At 41.0% G+C, this 21,965-nt stretch overlaps 1 protein-coding gene across 1 annotated transcript; it reads right to left on the bottom strand.

The window, feature by feature from the left end:
* Positions 1-1,182, bottom strand: LOC147627980 (mitochondrial import inner membrane translocase subunit TIM23-1-like). Its single transcript, XM_086814943.1, has one exon. The coding sequence runs from the start codon at positions 959-961 to the stop codon at positions 401-403; it is 561 nt and encodes a 186-aa protein (XP_086671069.1). The 5' UTR covers positions 962-1,182; the 3' UTR covers positions 1-400.
* Positions 1,183-21,965: the final 20,783 nt, after the last annotated feature.

The following is a 21,965-nucleotide window of genomic DNA, read 5'->3' as shown; positions in this document are numbered from 1 at the left end:
GATAATCAATCACCACAAATAAATTGTACCATAGAGTGAATACAACAATCACGTTTCCTTGAGATGTTGGGAATTGAGGCTTTATTATAAATAACGCAAAAACTATGTATGAACTAAAGCCAGCAATTTGAATGCTGTGCAATGTGACAGCTTTCTCAAGGACAAAAAGTGAAGCTCCCAAGCGCCCAAAAAACAGCACCACTGCACTATTAAGACATCCCATCCCAAAAAGCAGCAGACTCACCTTATCCATGTAGACAGCAAAGATGAAAAGATCAAAATTGGTATGCCTATCATATGTTCAAGTTTTTGAATCTCTAGACTGATCTCTAGGGTTAAGCAGAGCCCCTGATTTACCAAGCACAATCAGGCGTTGAAACACGTCAATGGTACATCCATGTTATATCGGCAAATACCTTTTAAAAGCATGTTTTCCCGCTACAGCGGCGCCAGCTGCAATCCCACCAACAGCACCAGCAAATGCAGCCGCACGAGGTCCCGCGGCTACCCTGAACAGAGCTCCGGTGCCAAGCCCTGCAGCAATACTATTGAGAATGTTATCAGTGCCTCGGTAATGAACGATGCCACTCTCCAAGCCAGCGTAGAGGAGGCCAACGATGCCCATCTTGTTGCCATATGTACGGCCAGATTGGCCAGAGGCATTCAGGACTCTGTTCACTCGGAGCTTGAGGGTATCATCCTTTTCTGCAGCACGGATTCCATCAACAATGCCAAGGCTGCCCCCAGCGAGGGCGCCAGCAAGGTATCCACAGCCTGTGTAGTAGGTGAGGTTCTCGCTCCAGTTCCGGCGCTGCAAGGCAGCCTCCTCTGGGAACAGAAAGTCCGGCGAGGAAGGCAAGCGGTATAGAGTATTGACGGACCTCGGATCAAAGGAGGTCCCATGGTACTCTGCATACGGGTTGTAAAAGCGCCCTTCTTTGCCCGTGTTGACGGAAGCCATGGCACGCAAAGGTCTGCAAATTGAGGCTTTTTTTGTAAACAGAGGATGACGGTTTCCGACAGAAGCTCTCTCTCTCTCTCTCTCTCTCTCTCTCTCTTTCCTAAGATCAAAATGGGGCAAGCCGCAGGGTTTCTCAGGGTTAACCACTTCTGTCTAAGATGGGAGGCGACAGGAGAGGGTTGCCGCCAAGGGTTCCCGGTCACCACTGTCCTCTGATTTCATACTGGGACCCCAGACGCTTAACCTTTTCTCTTTTGCCTCCTTGTCCGGACAAATTCATAATCTCGACTCACGCAGTCATTAGAGTAAGCTGGATCTCAACGCTCAACGCAGTCATTAGAGTAAGCTGGATCTCAACGCTCATGTGTACAAAGGATTCAATCTTCTCAAAATGCCTCTCTAAAAATGATGTCTTCATTAGTTTGAGAACAAGAATTTGGGAACACAATGAGATCAACTCATTAAAATATTCGCCAGCACAAAATAGGTCCCCTCAACGGTTTTTTCATTAATTAATTAGATCATGGCAGCTCGGACTTTTTAAACCTTAGGCAAAAAAAATATATGAGCTAACGTGGTTCCAAAAATTATGAGCTTCGCAAGCCTTTTCAATCCCAAGGCAAAAGCCCCCTTATGTATGTGTGTGGGGGGAGGGGAGGGGCGGAGAGAGAGAGAGAGAGAGAGAATCATCCCCTCATCTTCTAGAATCCCATCATCTTCTTGGTTTCCTTATACATCCGGATATGCATCAAATAAATGCACACACTGCATTAATGTAAATACAATTCCACTAATATGATTTAGTTGCTCACTTCTTCATTGGCAAAGGCCCCCAGTGCTTGAGTCCACTCATTGTGTGTGATGACCCCACTATCTAGAAAATGATTCCAAGCAACTACGGTAATTGACCTCTACTTTACGTGGTCAATGACCCATAATATTTAGCCACAAAATTTAAATAAAAGATAGGAGTTTTGTAGTGAAGTGTACTTAGGAATCTATCTTTCCACGCATCCTTCCTGGTTGACCTCCAATGTCCTACTCCCTACTATTGGAGTTGCACTTCATGTGATGTGGCCTGTTGGGGGAATACGATCCATCACTCACTTTCTATAATGCATGGAGCCACTCCCTTTCATGTACCCCCTTGGAGGGCCACGATTTTTGGCATTCAATGCCCTTACATTCTTACAAATGCAAGAATGTAAGGGCATTGAATAGCAAGCGATCTTGCAAATGCAAGATCGCTTGCTATTGAGCAATCTTATGTAATAGATTCGAACCCAATCATGTAAGCAACAATGGTTCTCTAGATTGGGGAAGTGCTCATGTAGAGTCAGGAAGATGTACTCAAGGTCCCTCTACCTCTGGTCAAACTCGATGAAGCAGTTTCTTTATGTGTGTGTGTGATGAGGAGATGGAAAACTGCTTAGAGGATTGGACGACCATGGACTAGTGTGTGTTGTGTTTGTGGCGCCATGGGGGTGGCACACACTTGCAAACTATGGTGAGGGATAATAAGACCCAGGTGAGGGATAAAGAGACCCAGGTGGGGGTGTAAATACCCAAACGGGCCATCTTCTCATGAGAGTACCTCATGGAAATGCCTTGCAAGAGGCGGGCAACTCTTTTGATCTTAAAAGGTTGTGTTCCATCCAAATATCAATGAACCGAGATGGTGGTATTTAGTGCAAGTCACTCCTTGTGGAAAGGCCATTTTCCAAGATCTTGACGTCAAAGACATGGAGGAGGTGGAGGCAGTGGATGCATATGTTGGAGCCAAATGCAAATGAGGAGGTAGGCATGGAGGTTGCAAATGAGGAGGTAGGCATGGAGGTTGCAAATGAGGCCAATGCCGAATGAGGAGGAGAATACAACACATGTTCTCTCACCTTTTATCATTGTACGGGTTCCAAAGTCACAAAGAACAAGCCATAGCCAATGTATGAGTGTATGAACACTCCTTACTAAGTGTGTGTGTGTGAATCACCTGTTAAGCTTTGGATTTGATATTGTGCAAGTGTGTAAGAAGTTTCCTTAGTTAGGGAGACTTAGTCTAAGTTTGATTGAGTCAAAAGATTAAGGCCTTATGCCTACAAAAAGCATTTACTAGGTGGAGTGGAGGTTCAACATATCAATCAAATAATCATTGAGTCTCTCAAATCTTCTCTCTCTTTAGCTCTGTTCTCTCTCAACCACACACGACGATGAAGACAGTTCATCCACCATAGCTACCTGCCTGTGCTAACCTCCCCACAGCTCTTGATCTTCAGTTGGTATTAGAGCTCTGTGCTTTTGGTTTTGTGGTTGCTGAAGCTGAAAGTTGTCTGGCTAGCGATGACCTTTTTGCAAATATTAAGCCTTATTAAAAGGCTACATAATCTCTATCGAGAATGCATGGCCACCTCGGCTCAAGCTAGATTTCGGCCTGCTGGCTGATGTGGCGCCCATGTGGCACATCAGCCACGTGGCCATCAACAGTCGGCAGCCGCTTTATTCCGCCCGTGGTTTTTTCACCCGCCGCCGCCGGTTGCATGCAATTCGTGGGATGTAAAAGTAAATTAAATATGGCTAAAATAGAAGCGCCAAATTTGCATGCGGCGCTGTTGGAGCAGAAGGGGAAACCAGACTTTTTTTTTTATTTTGAATCTGCCATTCGACCGCGAGGGGAGCTCGTCTTGCTCTGCAAACGATTTTCCCCTTCTGAATCTGCTGCTCGCTCGATCGCCGAAGCCGCTCGTCCTGCTGCTGCGCTGTTGAATCGAGTTCTGCTGCGTGGAGCTGAACCGGCTATGCTGTTGGAGGAGAACCTGAACGTGAGCCGCTGCTGCTGCTGCTGCTGCTGCTGCTGCTGCTGCTTCTGCTGCGTGGAGCCCTGCCAGGTAGCCTGCGATCGAGCGAACGAACGCATCTCTGCAGGTTTAGCAATTAATAATTAATTAAAAATAACTTTAATTAATTGCAGTAAAAAGGGTAACTGTATGCAGAGTTTTTTTTCCCAGGAAATTTTAAAATGAGAAGGTTATCAATAGAAACAAAATGAAAAAAACAAAAAAAAACAAAACGGGAAAAATCAACCTTTACAAATAACAGAAACAAAATGAAGAGAGTAATTATTTTCGTACTCAAGCTAAAATTCTCGTACTCTGGGTCAAATACGGCCAGCCCATTGCCTCTGCAAATATTTTTTTAAATGCATATTCTTTTAAATGCATATTTCTTAAATGCTATTCTGTGAATTGATGCATTCTTGTATTAATTTAGAGGAAAGTATGGGAGAATGCATGCATGTATGCTTATGTTGGACAGTTATTTTTTAATTAAAGTTATCTTGATGCATGCATGCTTAAAGAATCTTGATTTAGAGGAAAGTTATTTTTAATTAAAGTTATTTCTTAATTAAAGTTATTTTTTAATTAAAGTTATCTTGATGCATGCATGCTTAAAGAATCTTTAACATTTAAATAGGGTAGAGAAAAGTATTGTGTGTGTGTGTAATGTGTGTGTAATGTCTCATTCTGTGTGTGTGTGTGTAATGTCTCATTCTATGTGTGTGTGTGTATGTAACAAAAAGAAACTATTGATAATACAACAATGCATACAAGCTTAATGAAACTTTAACATTTACAGAAAAGTATTGTGTGTGTGTGTGTAATGTAGCATAAATGACAACTTATATCATTTCAAGCACCATAAACAATGTGAACTCTCCATCCGTGTTGGGAGCTTCAGAGACGCCAATTACTACACCTAATGTTAATCCGAATCGAGAGGGTAATCCTCCAGTGGGAATAGACGTGCCGACATTTAAGAAGCCCACCAATTTCTTTGTGCGACGCGAAACGGACGAGGTGCGCTTTGAAGCTCTTGCATGAATTTTGAAGTTTTTAGTCTTTAGTCTCTAATGATTTTCAATAAGTTTGAAAAGTTCCGAGTTGCCTTAATTTTGTTCTTTTGCATGTTCAATCAATGTATTCACATGCTCTTATTGTTTGCTCATAATACTCATGTTCAAACTCGTGAACAATCAATGATGTTTCTTCAAGATATTCATTTGCTTGGACGTATATATGCATGATTGTACTTATTACACCTTTATGCGTGCAGTTCGTTGAGCATGTTCATGAGGGGGCAAATATTCGACAATTTTTTTGTAAGATTGTTGATTGTCACCATGCAAGGAAACCTTTTCCCTCTAAAGTGCGTATGGAGGCACATCTTCTCAACTGCCATGACATACGTCTTGAAATACCAGATGTACGTAAGGTAACGAAGAAGATGAGGCTCTCTAAAATGCCTGGCCGTGTAGAAGAAGTTTTAAAGCACGAGGGGAAGTTTGGTTGCTCTAAAAGAGAAGGTATGGGATCATCATGTGTAGCATGATTGTTAAGCTAACACATTTATATTGGGTTATATCAAAACTAATTGGTCATGGATGACATGACCAATTTTGCAGGTTGCTATGAGCAGCCCATTGACCTCAGCACCCCAACACCCAAGAAAGCAAGTGAAGGTGAGGAGGAAGAAAATGGAGACGTGGAGGATTCAACTGAAGGTGAGGAGGAAGAAAATGGAGACGTGGAGGACACAATTGAAGGTGAGGAGAAAGAAAATGTAGACGGGGAGGATACAATTGAAGGTGAGGAGAAAGAAAATCTAAACGTGGAGGATACAATTGAAGGTGAGGAGGAGGATTCATTTGAAGGTGGGGAGGCCCCCGATGTTGCAAATGCAGATGTTGACAATACGCATGACATGAGCACACAGGTGATACGTAATGATAGCTTTTGTTTTACAGCTTAAGCTGTTGATGGTGATGAATTGAATTGACGCTTAATTTTTTGTTCGTAACAGGTCGAAGAGAGTGGGCCTCAAGAAACTCCAACTCATGTTGTGAAACAACATGCTCCCCTTCGACGTTCTTCGCGTTTGATGGTCAAGAACAACATAGCTTAGCGATATTGTTTTTGGATTTACTCATGTCAAAGCCTATGTAGCTTTTTTTATGTCCCCTTTTTATGTGTGAGTTTGCATACACTCTACGTAATAGCCATTGTGGCCAAAAACACTATCATTTCTAATGTGGTACATTTGGAATGGTTTCATGACATTTAGCCTCTCTCTCTTGTTGTTTTAAATGAAGCTCTTTCTTACAAACATGTTGAATGTTGAATGTTGAATGTTCTTTTAAATGAATGTAGCATTTTGTACACGCTTATATACGCTATACACGCTATTGCAAAGCTCTGTTGAAGTCTCTCTCTCTCTCTCTCTCTCCCTCTCTTCTCATACACGCTATTGAGAAGCTCTCTCACACACACAACCAATTTTGCACACACCAACTTTGTTTCTCTTACACACGGCAACACACGAACAAAATACGGCTCAAGACCCACAATAATTGGTTGAAGATTGTGATGCAAAAAGCCATTGAAGCATTGGAGAGTTCATTACATAAATTCAAAAGGCTACTTTGAAGCTTTCTCGTCAAGCCTTTTTTGCATTGACACTTTGGTTTTCTTAGCAGGGGTCTTGAAGGGGTGAGCCAATGGGTGACTCTTTGATGATGTTGATTTCTTCTTGCTGCCCTTCTCAAAGAATGGTTTTGCTCGCTTCAAGGAGTTGCCGAATCCATCTTCCAAGACTTGAAAATTAGCTTGTGTTTCTGTTCGCTCATCCATTCTTGCCTTCATTGTCTTCACATGGCCCAATGTTCTCCTCAATCCATTGCAAGCCTCCTCAATCAAAGGCTGGTCCTGTCCTACAAAACAAGACAACTCTTGCCACAAGCATTGAAGTGTCTTCACATTTCCTTCTTGCTCAAGTACTTCACTACATACATTGTCCCCCCCTAATGCGGCAACATCATCACCATTTGGTTCAAGCACATCAATAGTAGATACATGTGAGTGAAGATCGACACTAGACCTAGAAGCATCTCCCCATGCTTCATACATATGTTGGCATTGCTCCATAAGTGAAGCATGTGAAGCACCCCACAACAACATCACCTTAATTTGGTGCTTGCAAATATTTCCAAGCTCTGCCCACGCACATGTGCAGCATGTCCATTGGCAATCGGAATTGTAGACTGTGTAAAATGAAGCTTTTGTGTGCATGCTCTCCACAATAGCAACACCACCAACCTGGAATGAGACATTAGCATCTGGTATATGAAGTGCTCGCTCATAAGAATTCTCCACTACTCTTTCAATGGCGTTGTTCCTCATAAAACCATTGTCCTTCAACTGCTGAACATACCAATAATATGGCAAGCATGATGATATAAGAGCCAATCCACCCGTCTCGAACTCATCCTTTTGGAAGAGCCCAAGAACTTATATTTGAGCTGTCCATGATATGACTCTATTGCTCCATTAGTGTCTTGTCCTGAATGTGGAAGCAATCAGGAAGCACACACCCACATTTCTGCACATAAAACAAATGAAGTTAGAAGAGCAAGACATTAAGTGCGAACAAGAAGGAGAGCAAGTGTGCATTATTTTACCTATAAGAAGAGTATGTATAAAGTTTAAAATTCAACCTTACCTAGTTTGGCCTCCCAATAGGTTTTGAAATACTCAATAAAACTCCCCTCATCTCTAAAGTCGGAGTAGAAGGTAGAGATCATAGCCTTTGCATCCTCCTTGATTGTATGGTCTGTAGAATTTGCTGACCCTTGCATGTTCATGATATTTCCCAAAGACCAAAACATAGAAGCTCTTTTGGGCCATTCCTTCACCTTCTTAATAAAGTGTCGGAGCCAACAACGTTTGACATGCCACAAGCATAGAAAAATGGGTTGATTGAACACCACCCTACGAAAAATAGAAAGGACACGTCACATAGAACTCAAACACACGGTTCTCATTAGTTTGACTCAACACATATTAACATATGGTCCTAACCTGAGCGCATTAATCTCCGTTTCGGCATCATCAACCATAAAGGCTCCGGGCTCCCATGATTTATGAAAGTCAAGTATATTATCTCTAAACTTAGTTAACCAAGTGCAAGTACACTCAAATGTAGCTGAAGATGTAAGCACCCAAGCAATGGGCACACCATTGCGATGACCATCAAAAACAAGGATTGTATACAAATGAAACTATTCATGTGTTTTAACGGAAAGTGAGAATGTGAACAAGAAGTAAAAAATGAACATTTATTATAACTTAAGAGAATGTGAAACAAGAAGTAAAAATGATAATTCATTACACCACATACCTTATATTTGTTTGTGCCAAAGGTAGCATCCATCGCAAGAAGGTTCCCATTTCCGAACTTCTTGCACATCTCCCTTTGCCATGGTGATTGAATTCCAAGGATAAATTCCTTGGAATGTTCCACATCTTGCTCCTGGTAGATAAAGGTGCTTGATTGATTCTCATGACACCATCTCTTGGTGCTTTCCACATCATCTGTGTGTAGCTAGTACTGATCAATAGCTAGCTTGCTAGATATATTCATGAGGTCACGAATAGACAAAAAGTCATCCCTAACCATAGTAATTGTAGGGTCATGACTTTGGCTTGAATGCAATGCTTGGACATGCATTTCCAACACTTGATGTGGAGAGAAACCATGATATAGCATGCTTGAAACCCATAGTTTCTTTTGCATTGAGATCCATGGAGAGAACTTCAAAGAGGGATCAACAAATCTTATACCATGACAAACCTCATCATTTGCATTTGTGTGGTATGGATGTATGTAAGAGATTATGGCAACCCCTGGATCTTGTGCAAGTCTCTTGACACTAAAATGACATTTACATCCACGCTTTCGCTTGCCCTTTGTGATGGGAGGGCACCTTTTCTTACATGGCTTCTTTGCACTTGGCTATGTCAACTCTTTTGTTTCACTACGCTCCTCCATCTCACCATCTTCACGATTCGACTCGTCACCACTATTCTCCTCGACCTCAACATCATCTTTGCTACTAGTGTCCTTGCATTCATTGAGCTGGGTAGTTTCGACATCTTTGCCATCCGCAATGTTAGATTACATTGGTGCTTTAGTGCCTGCAAGACCAAAACCACACCAAAAGCTAAACAACACCAAGAAGCAACGATAAACATTTAATTGTATGTGTGTGTGTGTGATGAACTCTGAATGGATTAGACAAACTAAAACAAATACACACTTACACTATTTTCTCAGTCCATGATTCATGTGCAATCTTTGTAAGATTGGAGGCATCTCGGTGATGGTGGTGGCTATATTTTTTGAAAGATGTCGGAAACTTTGCATTGTCGGCTTCTCCTTTTACAAAATCGGCAACACGGTTCCAAGGGATTTTTGCTTCGCGTACAAATTTGTATTTTGAACGATTGTCATATGAGTGCACCCAACACAATGCTGTCGAATCGAAGACACCGATGGGGGGCATTTGAGAACTCATGGCATTCTCTAAGCTTCAGTTTTGGAGAGACATGAATAACCAATTAAAAAACCTGAACCTGCTGAACCAAAAGGTCACTAAGCAACAAGCAACAATCCAACCAAAAATAATATAGTAATAACCATGTAGCAGTTCTGATGGTATATACAATGAGCTACCATGAAAGGTAGAATAACATAAAAGAAACAGTCCAAAAAACAAAACTAAGAACAAAAACGAGAAGTGTGGGATGGGTAGGAAACCTTAGCAGTGGAAACTGTGGTGCTGGTAGAAGGAGTGTTGGAAGCTATCAGAACGAGAAGTGTGGGATGGGTAGGAAACCTTAGCAGTGGAAGCTGTGGTGCTGGTAGAAGGAGTGTTGGAGGGTGACACTATCAGAACAAAGCCGAATCCAGCCAAGCTACGTTGCTTGCGAACGAACTGAATGTTCTCCTTCACGGAACCTGCTTGCAAACGTTCTGCTGCGTGGAGAAAACGAGCGTGTCACTGGCTGAGGGTTGGAGGCGTGTAGCGGTGTAGCGTGTGGCCAGCTGGAGCGTGTAGCGTGTGGGGCTGGAACGCGGCTCCTCTGTATTAATGTATTAATGACGGCGGGTGAAAAACGGGCGCCTATGTATTGATGGCTGCTCGGCGGGTTAAAACCGGGCGGAATAAAGCGGCTGCCGGCTGTTGACTGCCACGTGGCTGATGTGCCACGTGGGCGCCACATCAGCCAGCAGGCCGAAATCTAAATCTAGCTTGAGCCCATCAACTAGGCTTTGAGGTTTACAGGCTTCCGACTATTGCGCTAACATTGCCTGTAAACCTCAAAGCCTAGTTGATGCTGACTGCAGCACCAATAAACAAGCTTGTCTACCTAGTATCGTCTACAGTTGCCTCTGTCATCATCATCTGCAGCCCTCTCCCCTCCCTAGCTAGTATCGTCTACAGCCACCTCCCCCTCCCTGGTATCGTCTACAGCCGCCTCTGACATCATCGTCTGTAGCCCGCCTCCTTGATATTATCAATCCATCGTGGCAGCGACTCTGCAACATCCACGTCTTACCCACGGCTTCGTCATTGCCTGCCCACGCGTGGTAAGATCGCTGATATCATTTTATTTCTATAAGGTCTAAAAGGATTAATCTTTCCAAGAGGCAGTTATCTTGTGGGCTCTATAAAAAGTACTTTAACAATAGCTTTTACAAAGCGATCAACATCATCTTCAACATAGGCTTTCACTTGCCAGAAAGTTTCAAATTTCAAGGTTAATTTTTATTTTATTTTTTTATATGAGTTGCTTCACCTGCTCTTTATAGACATTTGCTCTATCTCTAGCTAAGACCCCCATATATTCTCTTGTGAGTGCATGCATTAACCTTTTAAACCTTTTCACAAAGTTTTCAATCAAGAGTAGAAAGTGTATTAAGTGACCTCAAACTTTGTAAAAAAGTTAGACACTGCTCTTAAGCTGCAAGCCAAGAGTAAAACCTATCCTCAATCATTAATCATGGCTACTCCAGCAAAAACTAGCAAATTTGAAGGAGGAGGCTTCCACACATGGCAGACAAAGATCAAATTCACCCTTATGAGAAAAGGGATATGGAATGTGGCAAACCAAAAAGAGAAGAAGTCAACAACTCGAGAAAGAGAAGTTGCTTGGCTGGTCAAAGACAAGAAGGCCCTTGCTATCATAGCCCTGGGATTAAGTGACTCATGAGTCATACATCCATCCTATTGGTGGGTGTGATACATGACATGAGGCTTGGTGCATCTTGAAACCATGTTTGGTGCACAAGGAAAGTGCTCCAAGTTTAGCTTGCTAATAAAGTTTTTTGAGCTAAAAATGAAAGTGAGGGACTCTCTCTCCTTACATTTGAATTCAATGAAAATCATGCTAACACAATTAGCAGGTATCAAAGCCGCTATAGACGAAGACATCACAATTGCAGTCTTACTCAAAAGCCCTCCAAATGAAGAGCATAGTAACATTGTTACCACTCTTACAAATCTACCAACATCAAAATTGGTCGATATTAAAACTTCTCTCTTAAAGGATGAAAGAAAGATCAAGCAAAGAAGTTCTAGCTCCACCTACAAATGAAGGGGGGTCTTACTTCACAAAGCAAAAGCAGAAGGGTTCCACCAACACTCCAAGGGCTTCACCAACAAAACCAAAAGCCGAAGGGTTACACCAACACTCCAAGGGCTTCACCAACAAAACCAATAATGAATGTGGATTCTGTGGTAAGAATAATCATAAGGAAGAGAACTATTTTTTGAAGTGACCAAAGCTTTCATTGTTGAAGATAATCAAGAAGAAGATGATGAAGTGGAGGCCTCAACAGAAGAGGCTTGGATTGGTATTTTTAGGCAACTCTTGCTACCAAGGACCACTTGGCTTGACATTTGGCAATCTATGTATCTAGCATTGTATTAGTCTCTAGGCATTCCAACATCTGTTGTAGGGGGGTTTATTGGAGATAACACATGTTCTCTCGCCTTGTACGGGTTCTAAAGTCACAAAGGACAAGACATAGCCAATGTGTGAGTGTGTGAACACTCCTTATGAGTGTATTAAGTGTGTTTATGTGTGAATAGCCTCTAAGGCTTGGGTTTGATATTGTGCAAGTGTGTTTGTGTCCGAATAGCCTCTTAGGCTTGGATTTGATATTGTGTAATTGTGTAGGAATTTTCCTTAAGCAGACTTAGTCTAAGTTTGATTGAGTCAAAAGATAAGGCCTTATGTACCTGGTGTAGGTTCTACATATCAATCAAATAATCATTGAGTCGTGTAAATCTTATCTTGGCTTTGTTCTCTCTCTATCTCTCAATCACACACAATGAAGATATTTCATCCACCATAGCTACGTACATGTGCTAACCTCCCCAACGGCTCTTGATCTTCAAGAATAATGAGGAATACCACAAGGAGGAATATCTTGAAATCAATGATGATCATGGTGATGATTAACATAGTGGAATCAACCTTCTTATATGACTTTGGTTACTAAGCCAACGTTTTAAAAAACCCCTTATTTTTGTATTTTGACTTAATTCAATACTCTGTTTCATTGTTTTTCATGCTTATCTATTATAAGTTAGATTATATTTTCCAACTCAACTTTAATGTTTGGTGCCTATCTATTCAAGTATAAATTATTTTTTTTACTAGACTTGAATAAAAACTATGGTATTCAAAATCTATAATGTGGAGTGCTTTGGCCGTCAAAAAAGCGTGAAGAAATCCTACCATCAAGCATTGTTATACCTTGACGTGTACAACTGGTCGCATCATGTGATGGTTATTTTCATTGATGGGATTTGATTTCATAGTTACAGTGCAAAAAAGTGCTTGTTTGCTGATCTCATATGTCAAGAATTCTAAATGGTCAACTAGCTATGGGAGTAGAAGATTAGAGGGCCCTTATGCCATGGGAAAGGCACATGGAATGACCAAATGTCATGGAGCTTCGCCCAATCACACTCTAGAGCATAAATAACTCAACCAAGAAGCCAATTTACCATGGCTTAATGCACAAAATACAAACAGGGGTGTGTCACTCACCTCGTGGAATGCTGATTGCTAGGATTCTCGTGGCTACCATCGTTGTAGTAGCACCCCTGGTGAGCTCCACTCCACCACTGCCACTGCAATAGAAGCTCGATCCTCTTCTCACTCAATCTCTCTCTCATACATACACAATGAGTATATAACATCTGTAATTGGATTAGGTAAGAGATTAAGCATGAAGTAAGAAGGAGAAGAAGAGCACTCTATTAGCTGCATAAGAGAATGAATGGTAAGAATTACAAATTGACTCTTATCTTGGTCCCAAGCATTCACACCTTGGCAGGCCAAACTTAAAATATAGGTCCAGGCTATCCAAGGTCGCCTAGGCTTGTGCAAACACTTAATCTAAGCATGCAATGTCAATAATTAATCTTATGGCATGCCTTTCATAGATAAGCGTCGATCGCACACATAAAATATACAATGTTAGCATTTCTAATGCCAATGGCCAAATGAAGTGACAGTTGCCAATGCATGGCATCGATGTTGGAGACATGTCTAATTAGGGTTAATATGCTCCCCTTCCTGATGCGAATTTCTTCCTCGAAATATATTGGTGAAGATGAGTCGATGCCGATAGAAAGGTGATGATAGTTGAAGGCCAAGTGTTGTGATATCCACGTGAAAAACAAATCAATAAGATGAAACATGGTTATGCATGCATTTTTGTTTTTTGTTATGACTAGGTAAACTTCAAATTGTGCTACAAAGAGGAAAGGTAAGGCCAATTTAACTTAGAGATTAGTAATAAGCCTACTTATACCTAAACTCTTCTTAGTCATAAGCCTACGATTATGGTTCAGTCTCTCAATATACTTTAGTGGACTTAACACTAACACTACAACACATCGGGGCCTAGCAACATTTTCTAATAGCGTTTATTTTGTCGGCATGTCGAGGATTCCATTCGCTGCTCCACAGCGTTCATAGCAACAAAATTTCGCTATGCTGAGGGCAATGCAGCGCAATTTCGTTGCTATATTGTAATTTTACTATTGTACAATGAAAATAGCAGCGAAATTACACTTCTATTTTCATTGCATGAAATTTCAGAGAGTTGTTGGATGCTAAATTTTAAAAATACATGTCACATACACATAGAAAACAATGTATAGTATTAAAAAAACATCCATTAGAACCTTTGGAGCCATGTTTCAAGTAAGAAAAAAAGATAGTTGAAAACTTTTGAGAAGCGAAACAATGTCAAGATCATGAATCTATCCCATCTTATAATAAATCCATATGTGTTGCTTCATCAATGTCTATATCTAACGGAAGCGCAATGAAAAGATGGGGTTCCATATCAATATCAATATCAATATCATGATCCAATGAAGCATTATCATGATTGATAGGTGACTTATCATCTTCTTCGGATTGATGTTCCTCATACTCTTGATCGGCCCCCTCCAAATTTTTTTCTTCATCGTCTTCTTCCAATCAACCAATTTGAGGTAGTACTTGCACCTCATCCAGAGATTCTGCCTCCACATCTTGATCTTGAAAGATATGTTTTGAACAAGGGAAAACTTGTATAACATTTGGTACAAGCATGGATACATACACTTAAAAATCTTTTGGCCTTTGCATGAGAGCGTGGCATTTCATTTTGACATCAAAGATGAAGACTAAATGCTCTAAATCCAACCTCAAGAATATCCTGAATAGTTCCACAATACTCAAGATTGTCCTCTATGACATTGGTATCACGTCTACTAGCTTGACTTTCTTGCTTAAAAGTTGCCATCACACCTCACAATCAAATGTGTTTCTTTTAGAATCCACACGCTCCATGCGAAAGTGCCTTCCCTCTGATCATATTGCATTATATAGTTTGTACTAACATTAAACAAAAGCATAACATTTAGTATAGTGCATTAAACAAGGTATATACGTGAGATAAAGATGAAGAATGTACTAACATTAAACAAAAGCATAACATTTAGTATAGTGCATTAAACAAGGTATATACGTGAGATAAAGATGAAGAATGTACTTACTTAAGGGTCACATCCTCATGCATACTCATGCTCTTCTCTTGTGATCAGCTCTCCATTTTACGATGCCATCGATATTGCCATACGAAGCCATTCTATATTGATCGCATTTAGTAGAGGTTCCAAGCTAGGCGAGAATGGCAAGCGTCTATTTGCTCTTCTGAAAGCTCTTCTCTCATCCTTTCGTCTATTGATTGCATCCTTGTATCTCCCAATCCACTTCTCCATGATGGGACTATTTAGAATGCAAAATGTATTCACCTTGTGACGCAATGCTTCATCCAGTCTTCGTCACCTTTCTTTTCCCTGAGAGGCACATTAGTGAATAGTCGGTCATCCTCCTCATTGCTCCACAATCGTGGCATGGAAGGATCTATGTGAGATAGATGTTTTGAGATATACACAAGAGACTCTTGCATCAACCATACCTCTGCCATGCTTACTTCTAGCCTTGCTCTTTGTCTCACAAAGTCCTTTAAGGTTTTCATGAACCTTTCAAGGAAAAACATCCATGGAACATGAACAACACCACACAACACCACTTCATCAACCAAATGCACCACAAGATGCAATTGGCTAGTGAGAATTATTCTAGGAAAGTTATCCTCGATCATACACACTGCCTCAATAGCATTGAGATGATCCATCTCAATGGATGTAGGATTTATCTCCTTTAAGGATATGTACCTACATAGATAGCAATATTGTGTACTATTTACCAATACATAACTTGTGAGTGCATGAGAATACCAAATAAGCAATATAACTTAGTGAATTATTGAAGAGAAGATTCATACCACCTCACAAGCTTTCCATTTTGTAAATAGTCTCTCTCACATTCTTGTCTCCACAACTAACTATAGCAATTGGAAGAATAAACTATGCATTGAAAAAAATGGAAGTTAGTATATGAGCTAACAAATTATGTACCACAAAGAGAATATTTATATACCTGTAATATCTTGTGCCAATCATGTGCCTTTTGAGGTCATATAATTGTTCCCCTCCTTTCTTTTTGGTCTTTGTGAAGACACTCTTCAATGAATGCATTACTCCCGTTGGTGTAAGAAAAGAGGCAATCACACTTTTTACCTTGTTGTACTCCCTCTTGAGGTCATATAATTGTTCCTCTCCTTTCTTTTTGGTCTTTGTGAAGGCACTCTTCAATGAATGCATTACTCCCATTGGTGTACGAAAAGAGGCAATCACACTTTTCACCTTATTGTGCTCCCTCTTGGTTAATACCGATGGTGCCTTTGGTAGGACTATGTTGCCACTCTCACTTTCAATTGGCCATGCACTTTGAAGGCATCCAATGTTTTGTAAGTCATCCCTTGCACCCTTTGTATCTCTCTTACCAATTAAATGGTCCCAAATATTTGTTGCCACATTCTTGAAGATATGCATGGGATCTAAGAGATGATTGATCTTCATGTCACACCAATATCAAAGTCGAAAGAAAATTGAGTGTCTAGACATCCCATTTGGTGGTGGATTGGGAGTGCTTCTCCATGCCTCAAACCAATCTCTACCTCTCATCACAAGTGCTGAGACATCATGTGGCACATACTTGGGATGTGAAAAGGAGGAAGAAATCAATGATGTTTGTCATACACTACCTTCTTAAGTGAAGAGGGTCTTTCCAAAACAAGTGATGGTCGATAAATCGAACATGCATGATAACCGGAGGTTACCAAACCTATTTTAAAATTGAGATGATTAAGATAGAGATATAACTTAAAGTTTAAAGGTTAAAGCCTTATGCATATAAGGTTCAAGTAGGTACCTAAGCACACCAAAAACCCGGGATAGTCATGCATTGTCCAAAGCAAAACTCCTTTCACCTCCACCTCACGCCTATTTATTGGCCTAAGCCAAATGGGTTAACACCATCCATGCCCAAGCCAAGACGTAAGTAACGAGGCTCATCTTTAACTCTAGCCATTGATGTTCCACATGTTGCCATGCCGATGAATCAGCGATCCTCATGATGCCATCGATCGAGCGATGAGTAGCATGCCATGTCATGAGTTCTACAATCCCCTTACATTTAAACATGTGTTGGATGCAAGGAATGATAGGGAAGTGTCTCAAAACCTTTCGGGAAACTTTATCTCCTTGCAAATCATCCCTATAGTGGCTCTCCCACATTGTAGACATTGTGTTACATCTTTATTAACCCCTCTAAATAGCATGTAATCATTGGGACATGCGTGTATTTTTATGTAATCCATACCTAGCATAGAGAGCATTTTACGACACCCATCTCGTGAGTTCAGTAATAGATTTTAAGGGGTAAGAATCTTCTTGAGAAGCCTGCAAAACAACAAAACATAAGAAATCATATGTCAAAATATTATTAGCAAGGAGAGTATATAGAACATGAAACATTTTCTATTTGAGAGAATAGAATGAGACTTGTGACACTTATATCACTCCATCCATAAGTTGTTTGCAAGTTCAATAACTCCAAGTTTGCTCGCAATGTGGAGTACGAGCATCCCTCATACAAAGGGGTACTTGCCTCTCTATGCAAGGTTTCCTCCTCTTGTGACATTGGAGCTTGCTCACTCTATCATCTATAACCTCCCATCCAAAGAAGTCATTCACCATGTCGTCCATGATGAGATTCTCTTCCTCCTCATGTGGTAATGGTGGAGGCACCTCATTCATTAGTTGGGGAAGATGAGTCTCAGCCATGCTTTCCATATAAAGCCTTTCCACCTTCCGCACTCTACCCGATGTCACCGAATGGTATGGCATGTTACCTAGCACTCTCCTATGGTTCTCCTCCATGTCCTCATCCACACTTGGTCATACCACTGCCTCATGTGAAGACCATATATCTAGACATGCTCAATTGTTATACGACGTTGTCGTATATACTGGCCATTGCATCAATCACACACAAAAAAAAATTCTCTCAACAACCATGCCTCGGAACCAACTTCCGGCCCTTGATGATCACTGTCAGACATCTTTAACCTAGCCAAAACTGATTTAGGGTTTATAAAAAACACCCAAAACTATAAACAAAAAATTACCCAAGGTTTTGTTGCCGCACACAGCGAACACAACAGCGTTTTTTCACTGCCCAATAGTGAAATGTATCTAGTCCATACTATGTATAATGGAGTTGATAGTTATATAGTCTTGTGGGTTGACTACCATGAGCATATAACATGCACGTTCCTAAAAGGTGAATTTGGGCATGTTCCTAGATTCATCTAGGTATATATATATATATATATATATATATATATATATATAGGGTATGCACCATGCATAGGGTATGCATAAGCACTATGCATAGGCTATGCATAAGCAGTATGCATATGGTATGCATAGGCTATATACCCTTATCCTTGGCACCCAAGGGTGTAAAAAAACAAAGAGAATAAGAATAAACAAAGAATGGAAAAAGAGGGCTTACCTCTTGTAGAGCTGAATCCGTATGAGTTGCCTGTTGTCTAAACCCTTGGTGGTTGTTCGCCTGAATAGACCTACAAAAGATTATCATAAAATTAGTTCATTTTAACATATTATGCAATAGGCCGAATCCGTATGAGTTGCCTGTTGTCTAAACCCTTGGTGGTTGAATAGACCTACAAAAGATTATCATAAAATTAGTTCATTTTAACATATTATGCAATAGACCTTATGCATAAGCCTATGCATAGCCTATGCATAAAGATTATACACAATAGGATATGCATAGGGCTTATGCATAAGGTTATTGTATAAGCCTTATGCATAGGGCTTATGCATAAGGCTATTGCATAAGCCTTATACATAAGGCTATACATAAACCTATTGCATAGGGCTTATGCAATAGGCCCTATTACATAAGGCTTATGCATAGGGCTTATGTAAGGCTTATGCATAGGGATTATGTAATAGGCCTTATTGCATAAGGCTTATGCAATAGGCTATGCATAGGGCTTATGCAATAGGCTATTGCATAAGGCTTATGCAATAAGGCTATGCATAAACCTAATGCATAGGACTTATGCATAAGCCCTATTGCATAAGGGCTATGCATTAGCATATTACAAGAGGCCTATTGACCTAACCCTAATCCCCGGCACCCAAGGGTGCAAAAACACAAAGACAAGAAGCATAAGCCAAAATGAAGAAAGAGCCATATGAGAGGCTATGCCCAAACCCTTGTTCACTTGAATAAACCTACAAAAAAGAAACATAATAAATAAAAAAGTTAGTCCTTATTAACAAATTAGAAAGTAAGAAGAACAAGAGAAAAAAGAGGTGAGTACCCTAAACCCTACTCTTAATGCATAAGTGAATGAAAAAATTAGTTTATGTTAAGCCTACACCCTAGCTCTATGCATAGAATGCTTAATAGAAAGCTTTGATGGAGAGCTCTCCATCAAAGCTCTCAACAGCGATATTTCGTTGTCTTGCAGTAAAGCACCAATATTTCACTGCGCTCATCAGCAGAAAGCAGTAACGAAAGCTCTATACACAGCAAAAAAAGAGCTGGGGTAGATTGGGAGTCTAATGGACTCCCCAGTCTACCCTAGATCTTTTTTTAAATTAAAACATAGTCACAGTTTCAGTTTTATAACACAAACACAAACATAAGAAACACAGATTGTGGAGAATGCAATTGAGCCCAATATTTATTATATTTCACAAAGTGTTGGACCTTTGGTCATATATACATAAAATGTTTATAATGAAGAGTTATCTAATTGGAATCCTCATTGGATTCTAAGTGATCATCATCATTGTCTTCCTTGTCCTCTTCACTTGCTTCTATCGCTTCATGCTCATAATCAGGATCCTCCTCTTTATCTTCCCCTTCATCCCCTACATACATGCCATCAAGCACAAGGTAAGAAAGGGCATTAAAATACAATGACATAGAAAAGAGAATGGTTTATGCTCACTTACCTCATCTGCTTGAGTCCCCAAAATGGACTCATCCAAGTGTACACCTTGCGTACGCATCCACACCCACAATTGCGGACGGGGGGCTTTGTACCCATAGTCGTACTCCTCCCGCCCAACAACCTCCCTCTACAAAAACAATTAAGAAAATATATAATTGGTTAAAGAAAACAATATAGTACAAAACAAAATGAAAGAGGAGAAGAAATGATTACTTACGAAACGAGCAATAAAGGAGGATTTTTCACCGCCGCCGGAGCTGAAGTGTGAAGCCCCTCACTTCCGTAGTCGGGAAGCACTTGCCACCACTTGTTGTTGAAAAGCACCTGGGTGCTTTCTCAATGAAGCTGCATGCGTGCCTCCACTCTTTGGCCATGCAAACGTTGGGCTTCTCTAAGTTATTCTTTGCTGCTCTCTTGATATTTGCTCTCCTATTAGAGAGCAAAATCTTGATTCGCCTCTTCATCCACTCCTCGGAGAAACAAAGACCCGCATGTGGAACAGGGAACTTCGACTTAAGCACATCAATGACGTATTGCTTTGAAAGTTCATCTTGTGCTTTCCACTTTTTGAAGTAGTTCATGAACTCTAGGTCTACAAGTACATGCATGCGGTTCATGACTTGCTTTCCTCATGCATCCATCACACGAGGGCACCATCCACATTCACGTTGTATGGTAGGGTACGTGGATCAAATGATGGAATGGTCTCATGGGGGCTAGCTCATAATGTGTAGATAAGTGCCAAAGCAAAAGTAGCCTGCTCCCCCCTGCTAGCATGTCTACTACCCCCCAGACTCCCTACTACATCATCGTCGTGTTGAAGACAGACATGAGGGAGCGGGGGTGGGTCTAGTCGAGGAAGGTGGTGTAGGCTCATTATAACCATATCATGATGGGCTTGCACCACTCGGCCTTGCGTCACTTGGACATAAGCCTATCAAAGGCGTGGTCTACCTCGGCTGGCCAAGTGGGGTAGATTGCCTCATGGTGTGTGGGGTAGATTACCCCCATGGTGTCGATTGGCCCCATTGTAAGCTGGCCTGCATATAAGATTAAAAAATAAGACTTATAGAATGCATAAAAGATTAACTTTGTGTATGTGAAAAGGTTTGATGGAACCATACCTGTGTTTGAGTAAGCTGAGACCAAGCTTGTTGTGCTCATATCATTCATTTATAATAGATAGTAGATTTGCCACATCAGGGTCTTGCATATACATACATGCATGAGGCAACAAAACATGATTGCTCTAACAAAAGCCATGGTTAAAGCTTAGACAAAAAAGGCAACATGTGGCAACATTGTTAACCTCCTACAATACTGCTTAAATAAGCAAGATTGACAGAGCCACTTTCAGATGATAACTTCTGAGGACTTTCCACACGCTCCCCACTATTAAAGCCAAAGGCGATTCCTCTTTTACAAGAGAAGGATAGTGAGAAGATCGAGGGCTCCCCCTCCACTATAACCACCTACTCGTGGATAACCACTCCTAACTTGACATAAGAAGCATTCTAGATGGCATATAACAATGCCCCATATCTCTATGTATAGCTTATGCATGAGCCCTATTTCATAAGCCCTATGCATAGGCTATATATGTGCTATGCATAGGCTATGCATACGCTATGCATAGCCTACATATCCTGCGGGCTCTGAGTGTCTCTGCTCTCTGGAGAGTAATTCCATGCTGTGTAGGGGCTCAGAGTGGGATGGATCTCTGAAAAAATGTAGTAATCTATGTCTGTCGTCCCCCCACTGGAGCTGTTTGAGCCTGTCATGATGTCTCTTTGTGACACTGTATGTCTAGAATGAATCTCCCCAGTATGCGTTTGTCTGCTACCTCAAAGATCTAGCATAGGGAATGTGGCTCTCTGAATAAATGGGATATCTCTCTCTGATGGCTGTATATGCTCTGCATCTGCATACATAATGCTCCTCACTCTCCACCTCCTCTCTGCACAATCTGCATACCCTCTCCTTTGGTGGGGGGATCCGTGCTGCTCTGCCAGTCTCGATCCTCAATCGATGTGATGAAACTCTAAGCTGACCAATAGCCACTCGGGAGCCGTGTGGTAAAAAGCCCTCCATGTATCTAGGCCTCTCTAGCATCAGTGATACTCATGAAGTGATCTCT

The sequence above is a fragment of the Cibotium barometz genome, chromosome 20 (genome assembly GCF_041138505.1).
Source record: "Cibotium barometz isolate CiBa-2024 chromosome 20, ASM4113850v1, whole genome shotgun sequence".
Lineage (NCBI taxonomy): Eukaryota > Viridiplantae > Streptophyta > Polypodiopsida > Cyatheales > Cibotiaceae > Cibotium > Cibotium barometz.
Note: the sequence above shows the minus strand (reverse complement) of the source record. Positions and strands in the feature narration are given on the sequence as shown.